At 39.8% G+C, this 12,648-nt stretch overlaps 1 protein-coding gene across 1 annotated transcript; it reads right to left on the bottom strand.

Moving 5' to 3' along the window:
* Positions 1 to 3,766: 3,766 nt before the first annotated feature.
* Positions 3,767 to 5,698, bottom strand: LOC106408220. The gene has a single exon (XM_048757221.1). The coding sequence runs from the start codon at positions 5,696 to 5,698 to the stop codon at positions 3,767 to 3,769; it is 1,932 nt and encodes a 643-aa protein (XP_048613178.1).
* Between the last annotated feature and the right edge of the window lie 6,950 nt (positions 5,699 to 12,648).

The following is a 12,648-nucleotide window of genomic DNA, read 5'->3' as shown; positions in this document are numbered from 1 at the left end:
CTAAGGTACCAAACCATGTAGTTTGGGACGCCAAACTGCAAGGTAGTAAAGGTCCTGGATAATAAGATCTCAAATTTATTAGATCATGTCTGGAACACTATGGAACTACATAAGAGTGTTAACACCAATGATGTATTTACATATAAGAGAGCTCATAAAAGAAAGTAGCACTTGAGTTTAAAGATATAAAGCGAGAATCATGAACCCACGTAAGATTACTCATAAAGAATAAAGATCAGATTAAAAGAAAACGTGAGGTTTAAAGAGTTTAAAGAAGAGATGGGCGTATTGGCCAAATATATAGAAACGCCATCTGATGATATAGACCAGTGGATAAATGGGTCTTGTGAGGGACAGAAAATCGTGAGATGTGGAACGTGACTAAGTAGTCAAGAGGTCGTTCCCATTACTACTTACAGCATTCAAAAAATGACTTGTTACACAAGGATACTCATAGAGACCAAATGAACAGATTATAAGGAAATATGCTCCTATGTGGTGGATGCTACTACACAAACTCGAAATTGATGAAGTCTGGAAACAAAAGAAATAATGGTGTAGTAAGAAGTATATTGATCACTGGATAAAGAAAATAAAGGTACCAGAAAGATGAGAAAAGAATTTCTCAAAGAATAGCATTGTTCCTAAGTTGTTCATGGACTGAAGCAAAAGCAGCTGCATTGAATATGATAAGACTAAGTAAAACTTAGTGAAGGAGTTCGATAAAGAACAATCCAAATCAGTCCATATATTCTTATAAAAGAAATCCCTTGTGTTTATAATAAATCAGCATTGCAAGTAGGTCATGAGATGCCATCAAAGAAAGTGTGGACTGCGATGTTTTTCAAGTAATAAGATTATAGTATGGGACTGCAATGTAAGCACAAGCCATTATGTTTATATCAGTGGATAAAAGGAAACCATAATGGTCCAAGAGAGTGACCAGAAGTATGTCTGGTCGAGGTCAAATGGATATGGCATTGCTTAAGGCAAGAAAGATCGATAACCATGTATAAAGGTCCTTGAGTGTATTTGACTACAGATCCATAGTTTGATGAGATTATAAAACTCATTGCAGCAATGATTATTAATGATATGACCTTAGACACTCATGGGGTATGGACGAGTATAGACAAGGTCTATAACTCAACATGGATCTACCAATGAAGAAAGATCGGCTATAATGGATAAGCCATTAGCACATACGGGTGATGTATGTCCGAATGGACGAAGGCATGTCCGTGAGAAGCCAAGTGATTCATATGTGTTTGGGTCGATAACTCAATATATATTAAAGTGTCCACGGTATGGCAAAGCCATGTGACTAGAGGATCCGTGGGACATGAGAGGACTTGCGAGTAAAGTTTGATCGCAAATTAGAGGTCCATCCGAGTACTGGTCGAGTGCCATCCGTCCGACCAGGACATAGAGTGGTCAGCTGCAAAGATGCACGTTTTGACCATGTCTTAATGAAGTTCCAGAAGATATGAGAGTTACAAGATAACTCAAGTTACAATTCGGCAAGAGCTATTCCTACATCAACGTTCAAGAAGCTCAAAGGACTACAAGTTCAGTCATATGATATGTCAGTCGACTTCTTCACCATGTCTACACCAACCACACGTCCATGAAATTTATCTATCAGTTTGGGACATGCCAATTAAAGGACCAGTTCAAGACTTGGCGCCCATGAAGCTAAACTATCAAATTGTCCATGCGCCAACTTGAAGAACATACACGGGGGTACAATTCAGAGGGAGTTCATGTGTTGTATTCTTTTTCCTTATCCATGGTTTTGTCCCACTGGGTTTTCCTGGAAAGGTTTTAATGAGGCAACATTAAGCATGTTACAAGCCCTGAACCGGATGTGTCGATCAAGGGGGAGTGTTATAAACCTAGTGGTGATCGACCCATATCAGGTTCAAACCGTCCGGCCCATCAGCTATCCATTCGTCCCATTCACTAATGACTTAAACGAATGAGAGTTTACATTTATCTATACTTGATGTTTATCCTTTTCCATATGTATTTAGGATAAATATTATTTCCTATTCCAATTTCTATTAGGAATATGATTTCCTTTTCTCTTATGACGGTCTAAATAAGACGGTCAATTACTTGTATAACTATATACCTCTGGTCATAAGTAATAATAAGCTTTCACAGCATAGCGGATTGTGTTTACTTTTCCTTTGCGATCAATATGCCCCCACGACTTTAGATATTTATTTTCAGTCTTTGGCTCTAACCTGCGAAAAAAAATTGGCGATGACTAATAATCAATGATCCCGACAAGTCAGTATGCTCGAGAGGAAAATAATATCTTTCCACAACAATTATTGTGAACAAATCACCAAATCTCAAAAAAAGAAAAACTTGAATAAAAATAGGAATATACTATATGAAATAGATTTATTTTATCTATGACCTGGTATGTAACCTTTCTTGTAAGAGAAAGCAACGATAATTCTCATTACAGTATTATAAAACATCTGCGTTATCTTGATAGAGTGAAGTATCAATGTATCATATAAACAATTTTATTTTGGATCTTGCCACCTCAATTTATCTCTATAGAGTGAAGTACCATGCTACATTTCATCACACATGTTCAATAATGTAGACTGAGATTTTTTTTTTTTTTTGATCAAATGTAGACTGAGATTTCTACGTAATAATTTCCACTTTTCCATGTGTTACAAAAAAAAAAAAAAAATCCACTTTTCCATTTTTAGATAAAATCTAAATGATTTTATCTTCAATTATATTAAAGGAACATGAATGTACAAAGAATGTTATTTATACAAATATTATAACCATTCCAATATTTATGATACTTTGATTGGTCGAAGAAAGCTAATATTTTCAAACTTAGCAACATTATCCTCCAAAAATGTTTAATGAAATTTAGATGTTAATTCGTAAAAGGTTAGTTTAGCATTATCCCAGTTGATACGGGGGTTTCTTACTTGAATAAATAATTGATATCTATAACTCTGTAGTGTGCATTATTATTGTTGATCGTGATTCTAATAATTGAGGAGTTGGAAATTCAAAACTTCCTATTTATGAAAACAAAAGAAAAAAGCTAAACTAATGGCAGTATTAGTTGGTATGGTGGGGAGTCTATGTTTGGGAGCGTGTGGCGATTATTAACACGTTACTTTGATTCTGAATCGATCAATGTTTTGATTGGCCAGCTTACGCTTGGGTCCTTTTAGAGTGAACAAGTTGCTCTTTGTCATTTCGTTTGATATTATTACAACTAGGTGAAACACTGAAACTACTTCAACATACTTTTTTCTCTCATAAAATTGCAATCATTGGAAGACAATCAACATATACGAAGTCTAACCAATTAAATTCACAGGATTGTTTTTCTGAAACAAGAACGTACTCATAGCCTGATATAGTTTGTCCGGTATAAATACAAAGCTGTGACTGGAAGACAGTGTTAGAGGGAGAAAAGAGCAGATTTATTTTTATAATTCTAAGAACTTTTAATTTATATGCCGGCTTGTGTTCAAAAATAAAATAAAATCAAATGTATATGCCGGCTTATGTATTTTTCATCATGTATTTCTTTTTTTTTTTTTTTTTTGCATAAAAGGCTTTCATATTTAAGGCAGAAGAAGAAAAATGTTTACAAACCCCCATGCCTAGTTTAAAACGGGCCGTGCCCAATTATAGAAACCCATATCTAGTGAACCTTAGTTGAAATAAAGTGAAGCCCAAACAAAACAAACAACCATTCAGATGCTTGTCGTTAGATCCAAAGTTGCATCATCGCTGAAGACATCGTTGGGTTCGAAGGTCTGAAGCTCTGAATCTTGTTCTTCAGTTGGCGATAGATAGTGGTGTAGATGGTGTCGACCGAGCGGAAGGTGTTTGAGTGTAGTCTCGCATTCCTCTCATTCCATAACCAATAGATCATAGCTTGCCACGCTAGATAGGAGAGCAGAGTTGGGGGTTTACCTTTAGGTAGAGCGATCATTTGGCCTAGCGTAGCATCCCAGTTCCTGAGCGGTGATAGTCGGAGTTTCCTAGCAAGTTGAGTCCACAGATTAAAGCTGAAGGAGCAGTCTTGGAAGAGGTGATCGCGTGATTCATTTGCGGCGTTACATAGAAGGCATGAAGGGCTCACTTGCAATCCCCAGCTGATAAGCCTATCACGCGTTGGGATCCTGTCTTGAAGCACCAGCCAGAGATGGAAGTTATGCCTAGGGATCCCACGTTTCGTCCAAACCACATCAACCCATCTCACTCGCGGCCTCTGGGGCCTAAGGTAATTATAAGTCTCACCAGTAGAATATCTAGAAGCGGTAGGAACTCCCAATTCCCATTCATAGTAGTCCGGTTCCCCATTGAGTTGTAGAGTTGTTAGATAAGTTTGTAACTGTAGCTGCTCCTCTGATCGTGCAGGGGGGATGCGCCATATTCCATTGGTGATCAAAGATCCCACAGTTGGATTGAGAGAGATTCCAAGGCGCGAGGATGATCCGTTGAGATAGTCGTATAGTTTCCCAAAAGGTGACCAGTTGTCAAACCAGAAGCGGGCTGAGAGACCATTCTGAATTCGCAGTTTGATGAGAGGGAAGACCGTGTCCTTGAGCTTTAAGAGTTTGTTTGCTAACCAGGAGAAAGAGGAGCTAGGCTTTGTTGTCCAGTAGTTCGAGATAGAGCCCTTGAGGATTACTTCTTTGAACCACGCAACCCACACTGAGCCACTACGGAAGAATAAGAGCCATAGTAGACGCAATGTGCAGGCTTTGTTCCATGTAAGCAAGTCCTTTATCCCAAAGCCTCCTTGATCTTTGGGTAACACAACCGTCTCCCAGCTTACTCTAGTTGTGTTTCTACTTTCCACATCGCCTTTCCACAAGAAAACGCTACAGAGAGAGTTGATTCTATTTATGCAGGCCTTTGGGAGGATAAAGGTTGAGCACCAAAATGTGTTGATTCCAGCGATGACCGTTTTGATCAACAAAAGCCGACCAGCAAAGGACAGGGTTTTCACAGACCAAGAGGAGAATTTCGCTTTTATCTGGTGAAGAAGCGGTTCAGCGCTGGTGAGGCTCAGCTTCTTGGAGTCTAGCGGGACACCCAGATATCTAACAGGTAATGATCCCATGTGCATTCCAGTTGTGGCTTGGATTAATTGTGACTCCTGTTCCGTGAGACCTGATGCAAAAAAACTTGTCTTCTCCATGCTGACTTTCAGGCCTGATCGAAGCTCAAATTCGCGGAGCACCATAAGCACCTGTTGGACTGACTCCATAGAGCCATCTATGAAGATCAACAGGTCATCAGCGAATGATAGATGGGTGAGCTTTGTCTCCTTACACTTATAATGGTACTTAAACTTGTTATCTGCAGCCGCTTTTTTGAGCATTAGCGATAAGAAGTTCATTGCAATAACAAATAAGTAGGGAGATAAAGGATCTCCCTGCCTCAAACCTCTTTTTCCTTTGAAATAGCCATTGACGCTGCCATTGTAACTCACCATAAAGCTTGTTGTGCAGATACACGCTTTGAGCCACCGGATGAACAGAGGGGGTATGCTAAGACCTTCAAGGCAGGTAAAAAGGAACTCCCATGATAGAGTATCAAAAGCCTTTGCTATATCTACCTTGATCGTGATTTTCTTTGTTCCCTTGTTCTTGTGATACCCATTGACCAGTTCACTACAAGAAAACATCAAGGATTCTGAGGGAAAAAATCGTCGGAATTTCGTCGGAATATCGTTATTCCGACGAAATTCCGACGAAACACGTCGTCGGAAATAATTCCTCAGAATTTCTTTTTTCCTCTGAAATCCCTCGGAATTTTCCGACGGAATTCCGAGGAAATAAATTTCCGAGGAAATTCCGAGGATCCCTTGTTTGTCGGAAAAGTCCTCGGAATATACCGAGGTAGAACTTCGTCGGGATAATTCCTCGGAAGTTCATCGATCGATGCGTGTTTGGACATATATACATCGATCGATAGGAGTATACCGACGGACTTTTTCCTCGGTTTATTCCGAGGAACTGTTCCCTCGGTATATTCCGAGGGAGTTGTCCCTCGGAAAATTCCGAGGGAAATGTCCCTCGCTATATTTTAAAAAAAAAACGGATCGATCGATGCGTTTTTGTTCAAAAACGCATCGATCGATCTAGTGAAAAATATAATTAATTTCCTCGGAATGTAAAAAATATTAATTTTTTTGAAAAAATAAAATTTCTGAAATTTAAATTCGAAAATATGAAATTAAAAGTAAAATTGAAATCATACTAATTAATATTCAAAGTTTCACAAATAAAAATAAAACATTCCGAGATTGGGGAAAAAAAAAACTACGGGTCTGGCACGTCCGGGAACACCTCGTTCGGGTACATCCTCTGCATCATCTCCATCATTTGCTGGTTCAGCCTCCTCTGTGCCTCATAGCCCGCCTGTTGAGCCGCCATCTGGGTCTCCAACAAAGATATTCGATCATCTTTGTCCTTCAACTGAGCCGTAAGTACTTCTGGATCAACAAAGGGCGGTGGTGCAGAAGAAGGAGGAACCGACCGGGTGCGACGACCCAAACCGACCAAACGTCCCTTCTTCTTTGGAACCGACTGAATAGAAAAAAGCCAAATTTAGAAATTTAAACCAAGAAATAAATGAATTGAACTTTAAAAAAAAAAGAACTTACGGATTCAACGATTTCGTTGATTCGAAACCGGGACAAGTTGGTCGAAGCCGTCGAAGCGTCATCCTCGGTTTGAAGCTGAGACACTTCGTCTACCACCTGAGTTTGGACCAGGTCGACCACGTCCCTCACAAGACCGTCATCAATCTGGCCGGTCTTCTTGTTGGTATACGCCCTCCTCATTAGGGCGAGATCATCGACCGGCTCGCCATCATTTTCTTCCGCCTTGAAAAAAAACATAAAATTAAAGAAACATTAGAAATTAGAAGAAATGCACAATAAATTTAAATTCTGAAACTCAAATAATTGAAGAAAAAGCGGTTGAACTTACCATGCGATCTCCGAGAGTGGCAATAGATTGAGCACCCAAGTTATGCTTGTAGATGCCCTTCCCTTTACGGTCGCTCCTGCGGTTGGTGGAGTTGGTGGAAGAAGTTTCTTTCGTCTCCTCCTTATCCCAATGCGCACACAACTCCTTCCAGACCGTGTCGTTCATCGACTTTGGGACCTTTTAATTAAAAAAAAAGAAAAAGTTTAATAAATTAAAAAATAGTTTAATAAATTAAAAAATTGTTTAATAAATTAAATCGAACCTTATTGATTTCCCACTTCTTCTTCCACTCGTGGATCTGCTTCCCATAGTTGTCCATTACTTTATGGACGAAGTGGTGATAGATAAAGAGCGTCTCATCGGAATTCCAGTTGAACTCTTGCTGAAAAAAAAACACAATTAGTAGAAAATTTATATTAAAGATTAAAAATATAAGTAAAAAATTAGAATACTTACCGCAAACTGACGAAACCACAGAACCTGCTTGTCGGTTGGGAAGTGAGTGAAAGTCGGATGTCCACTGTCGAGGGCCGAGTACATCATACGGTTGATCCATGCGCTGATCCCGTTCCCGGATCGGTTGAACCTTATTAAAAGAACAAACGGTTAATAATGAATCCAAATTTAAAGAAAAAAAATGTTTAATTACCATGTTTGACCCCGTCCATGTGGATACGGAGTGAGATACGGAAGATGGTCACGACCGGGCTGTTGAACCAACTCCGCAACCCTCATCACTCCCGGAGGACCCGGAGGAACAGGAGCGGATGCAGCAGCGGGAGCGAGAGGAGCATGAGCGGGTGCAGCAGAGGGAGATGTATGGTTGGAGCTGTGGGGCGAAGGGGAATCCTGAAAATGGCTGGAATCCCGAGACTGGCTCCCCGTACCACCACGACCACGACGCTGTCGAGGCCGGGTCTGATCATCATGAGACCTGTAAATTAAAAAAATATATTTAATAAATACAGAAATATATAAATTAATTTTTTTTATTAAAAAAAAATCCCAAATAATTTAATCACAGAAAAAGATTTATATATATTAAATTTTTTAATAAATATATAAAAATAGTTCTAATAAACAAAAAATAGTTTTAATAAATAAAAATTGTTTAATAATTAAAATGTTTTGTAAAATCCAAAAAATCGAATTTATATAGAAATTTTTTTTTGTAAAATCCAAAAAATCGAATTTATATAGAAAAATCGTTTTGTAAAATACAAAAATCGATTTTATATACAAAAATCGATTTTATAAATACAAAAAATAAAAAAATTATAAAAAAATTCTAAATCAATTCAACAAAACAAATTATTCAACCAAATCACAATTCTAAACCTATTATACAACCAAATCACAATCCTAACCAATCACCCTAACAAAAATCTATCAAAACTACACAAAAACCTAACAAATAGAACCTAAGAGAGTGGGATAGGGTCCTTACATGATTTGTGTAAGAGAAGAGGGAGATCGCCGGAGATATCGTCGGATTTCAGGGGGAAATCGCCGGAGAGAAAGAGAGGAGTCGCGCAGAGGAAGAAGAGAGAAATGGGGAAGAAGAAGGGGCTCGTGGTTATAAAACCTAGGGTCCGACGGACATTATCCGTCGGAATTCCGTCGGAATTCTAATTTCAATTTTCGCGAAATATTTGCCCGGTAAAATGAAAATATTCCGAGGAAATTCCGACAGATAGTAAAATATCCGTCGGAATTTCCTCGGAATATTCCGAGGAAATACCGAGGAACTAGTGTTTGGGGTTTCAAAACATCAATTTTTTTTGCCGTATTTCATTTCTTATACAATTGTAATGCATACCATTGAGGATTCTTTGTATACATGAGCATAAACCATGAAATAACAAATTTCAAAACTAATTGAAAGTATTCCCTTTACCGTTCGTTAAAAGGTATAAGTGTTTCTCTTATGTTGCGAGATTTCGTTCATACAATCGGAAAAGTGTTAATTATACGGTAAGGAACAAATTTTTGACTTCATAATGAACGTAAGACACTTAATAAGGGTTATATAGGTGTTATTCAAACGGCAAAACGTTGTTTTCGGTTTAAAAACCCTATTTCCTCGGAATTTCCTCGGATTATTCCGAGGGAACTCCGAGGAAACCCTCTTCTTCCTCGAAATTTCCTCGGAATATTCCGAGGAAATTCCGACGAACTAGTGTTTGGGGTTTCAAAACGTAATTTTTTTTTAAAAAACGCATCGATCGATGCGTTTTTGAACAAAAACAAATCGATCGATTACTAAGATGGCCCGGGCCGTAAGATTGTGATCGATCGATGAGAGTATCCCATCGATCTATCGACAATCTGAATTGTTCCTCGGAATTTCCTCGGAAAATCTTGTATGTTTTTTTAAAAATGCATCGATCGATGCGTTATAGAACAAAAACGCATCGATCGATTACTAGGATGGACCGGGCCGTAAGATTGTGATCGATCGATGAGAGTAACCCATCGATCTATCGACAATCTGAATTGTTCCTCGGAATTTCATCGGAAAATCTTGTATGTTTTTTTAAAAATGCATCGATCGATGCGTTATAGAACAAAAACGCATCGATCGATTACTAGGATGGACGGGGCCGTAAGATTGTGATCGATCGATGAGAGTAACCCATCGATCTATCGACAATCTGAATTGTTCCTCGGAATTTCCTCGGAAAATCTTGTATGTTTTTTTAAAAATGCATCGATCGATGCGTTATAGAACAAAAACGCATCGATCGATTACTAGGATGGACCGGGCCGTAAGATTGTGATCGATCGATGAGAGTATCCCATCGATCGATCGACAATCTGAATTGTTCCTCGGAATTTCCTCGGAAAATCTTGTATGTTTTTTTAAAAACGCATCGATCGATGCGTTATAGAACAAAAACGCATCGATCGATTACCAAGATGGCCCGGGCCGTAAGAATGTGATCGATCGATGCGTTATAGAAACAAAACGCATCGATCGATGCGTGTTCGGAAAACAGAATTATAAGGCAAAACCCGACCTTTTTTGGATCTAAACCTTAGAACTCTCATCCCCTCCGATTTCCCCTATAATTCGCCCCCCCCCCTTTCTCTCTCTATAATCATCCGATTTGAACAATTTTGGGCTCTATTCCACTTGATTTTTCGAGCTCTACCTGATTCCTACACTCGTCTTCACCCTAAGACAGGTATACTCCGCGAATCTCCACATTCTGAAATCGTGTTCTTGAGCAATTTTTTGGGTTTTGTGAATTTCTTATTTCCGTGTTGATTCCTTGATCAAATATGCATGAAACAGATGTTTAAACATGGAATAGAACACAATTGTCTGTGATCAACGAGTTTGGAACATGATTTGAGATGATTTAGGGATAGAGAATTTTTTTCAATTTCGTTTTTTTTTATCACAACTCGATTTCGCTTTTCATTTTCATGTTCAGCTTTGCCTTCTTAATTGATTATAACCATGTTGAGAGCAATGATTCTATTTTGTAGAGAATGAAGCGCACGAAAACATCAGCAAAGAAAAACACACAAGAAGCGGGTTCGTCACAGCTGGAGAAGCAAAGGCCAAAGAAGTGGGATAAGTCTGATACCACCCACTACAACAACATGAAGAAGGTAGCCGTTCCGGCTACACAACTAGCATGTCCTGAGACGATGACAATATTGGGAATCAAAGCAGACATTGAAGGACTGTTCCAGAACATGGGTCTAGGCCAACTATGCAACCTCAAGGAACCCACTTATCCGGAGTTGGTACGCCAGTTCATAGCATCCGCATACGTCACCCGTCCCGATGATAGCCATCAGGAAGGTTTTCTGGCATTCGTAGTGCAGAAAGTATACTATGAGGTATCTTTCACAGACCTCTGCGGACTATTTGGATTGAGTGCGGGGGAGAGGACATATGGTCTTTATTGGACTTCAGAGCTGTTGAACTTCTGGGAAACGATTGGCACAGGGGTTTATAGATCTTCTCAGGCAAAGGAGTCACTTATCCGGAGCCCAGTACTGAGATATGCGACACGCCTCATTGGCTCATTGCTATACGGGACAACCACAGCCGCATCAGTCACGCAATGGGAGTTGTGCCTCCTGTACCAAGGTGTGAGGCATTTGCTACCGGCATTTGGAAACTCTACATTCCCACCTGCTACTGCCTTCAACATGGGAGCGGTGCTGGCCGCAAACTTAGCAGGATACAAGGGGAAAGTAACCAAATCCAAGAGCAATGCATGTGGATTTGGTGCAGTGATTACTCGGATCCTTAGACATGTGGGTGTAGACTGTGAGAACCACCAGGTAGCACTGGACAGATCGAACAACATTGCTTGGAACTACCTGGATGTCATTTCTCTAGTAAGTAAGGAGTTCATAGCTGGTCCCCACTCGAGGATCGATCGGGATGGTCCTTACGTCTACGTATTCCAGGACCGAGCGAAGAAAACACTCTACTGCCACCTGCCTCAGATCGGCCTGACTGCTCTACTTTCAGAGGCTGCAGTTGAGTTCCTACCCCCTGCTACCGCACTAGTAGACAAGCCATCCTTCTTCACGCCAAAATATCAGACCAAAGGCAAGGGCGTGGTTGATGAAGAAGGACAAGATGAGGCTGCACAAGCCATTCCAGATGATTCACAACCCCATCAGCTACTCCCATCAGACTCCAGCCAGTACAAGCTGCAAGAGCTTCCACCGAACGCCACTTCGCGCCAGCAACAACATTGGAGAGATCAGAGCATAAAGACAAACAACGACATGCTACACAAGATCTGGGCTGCCATTTCACGTATCAGGCCGTGTCGTTGCCAAAAGGATGATGTAGTTCATCGGGACAACTCTCCATCCAGCTCTGGTTCGGGTTCGAGTGGTACACACAGGGTAAGAAAGAGGTCCAAGAGACCCAACGATGCAGGAACATCTGGAGCAGGAGACGAGGAGTAGGAGCTATCACCGGCTATTTTATTTTCTTTTCTATTCTAACGTTTTATGGTCTTATTTTCTGTTAATTTTGAACTGAGTTTTTTTTTAGGTTTCTTAATTATGAGTTCGTATTTCTTTTACATGGTTTCTTTGTTTTATTTGGTTGTGTTTTGTGTAGCTTTTAATTCGTATTCAGCTTTGCCTTGCTAGATAAACCAAATAACTATTATCCGAGGAAAGAGGTTATATCAAGTGTTCCTCGGAATTTCCTCGGTATTTCTTAAAAAAAAAAAAAATAAGTTCAATGGTAGTCTGTTTCCGAGTCATCATCACCAGATGAATCTGAATCTGGATCTTGGTGAAACTCTCCAATTACTGGTTCATCCTCTACGTGAACGACGGCTTCCTCTCCAAAGTCGGTTAAATCGACTACAAGGCCAACTCCAGCTAAATCTTCTGCTGCACTACAGTTGCCGGATGTGCTTGGTTGTAGTGGGTCTTCCAGCTCAGAACTTCCCTGAACTCGGCCTCTCGGGTTGAGTCTTGTAACAGTAACCCATGGATCATCTCTGTTCCTTACCCGGGGGTACTTGATATAACAAACCTGTAACATTTAGAAAAATTATAAATTAATACACATGATGATGAATCATTCTGAATAATTAACATTTAATTACCTGATCGGCCTGGGAAGCAAGAATGAAAGGATCATAAT

The sequence above is a fragment of the Brassica napus genome, chromosome C5 (genome assembly GCF_020379485.1).
Source record: "Brassica napus cultivar Da-Ae chromosome C5, Da-Ae, whole genome shotgun sequence".
In the NCBI taxonomy this organism is placed as follows: Eukaryota; Viridiplantae; Streptophyta; class Magnoliopsida; order Brassicales; family Brassicaceae; genus Brassica; species Brassica napus.
The sequence above is the reverse complement of the archived record's forward strand: the minus strand, read 5'-3'. Positions and strand labels throughout refer to the sequence as shown.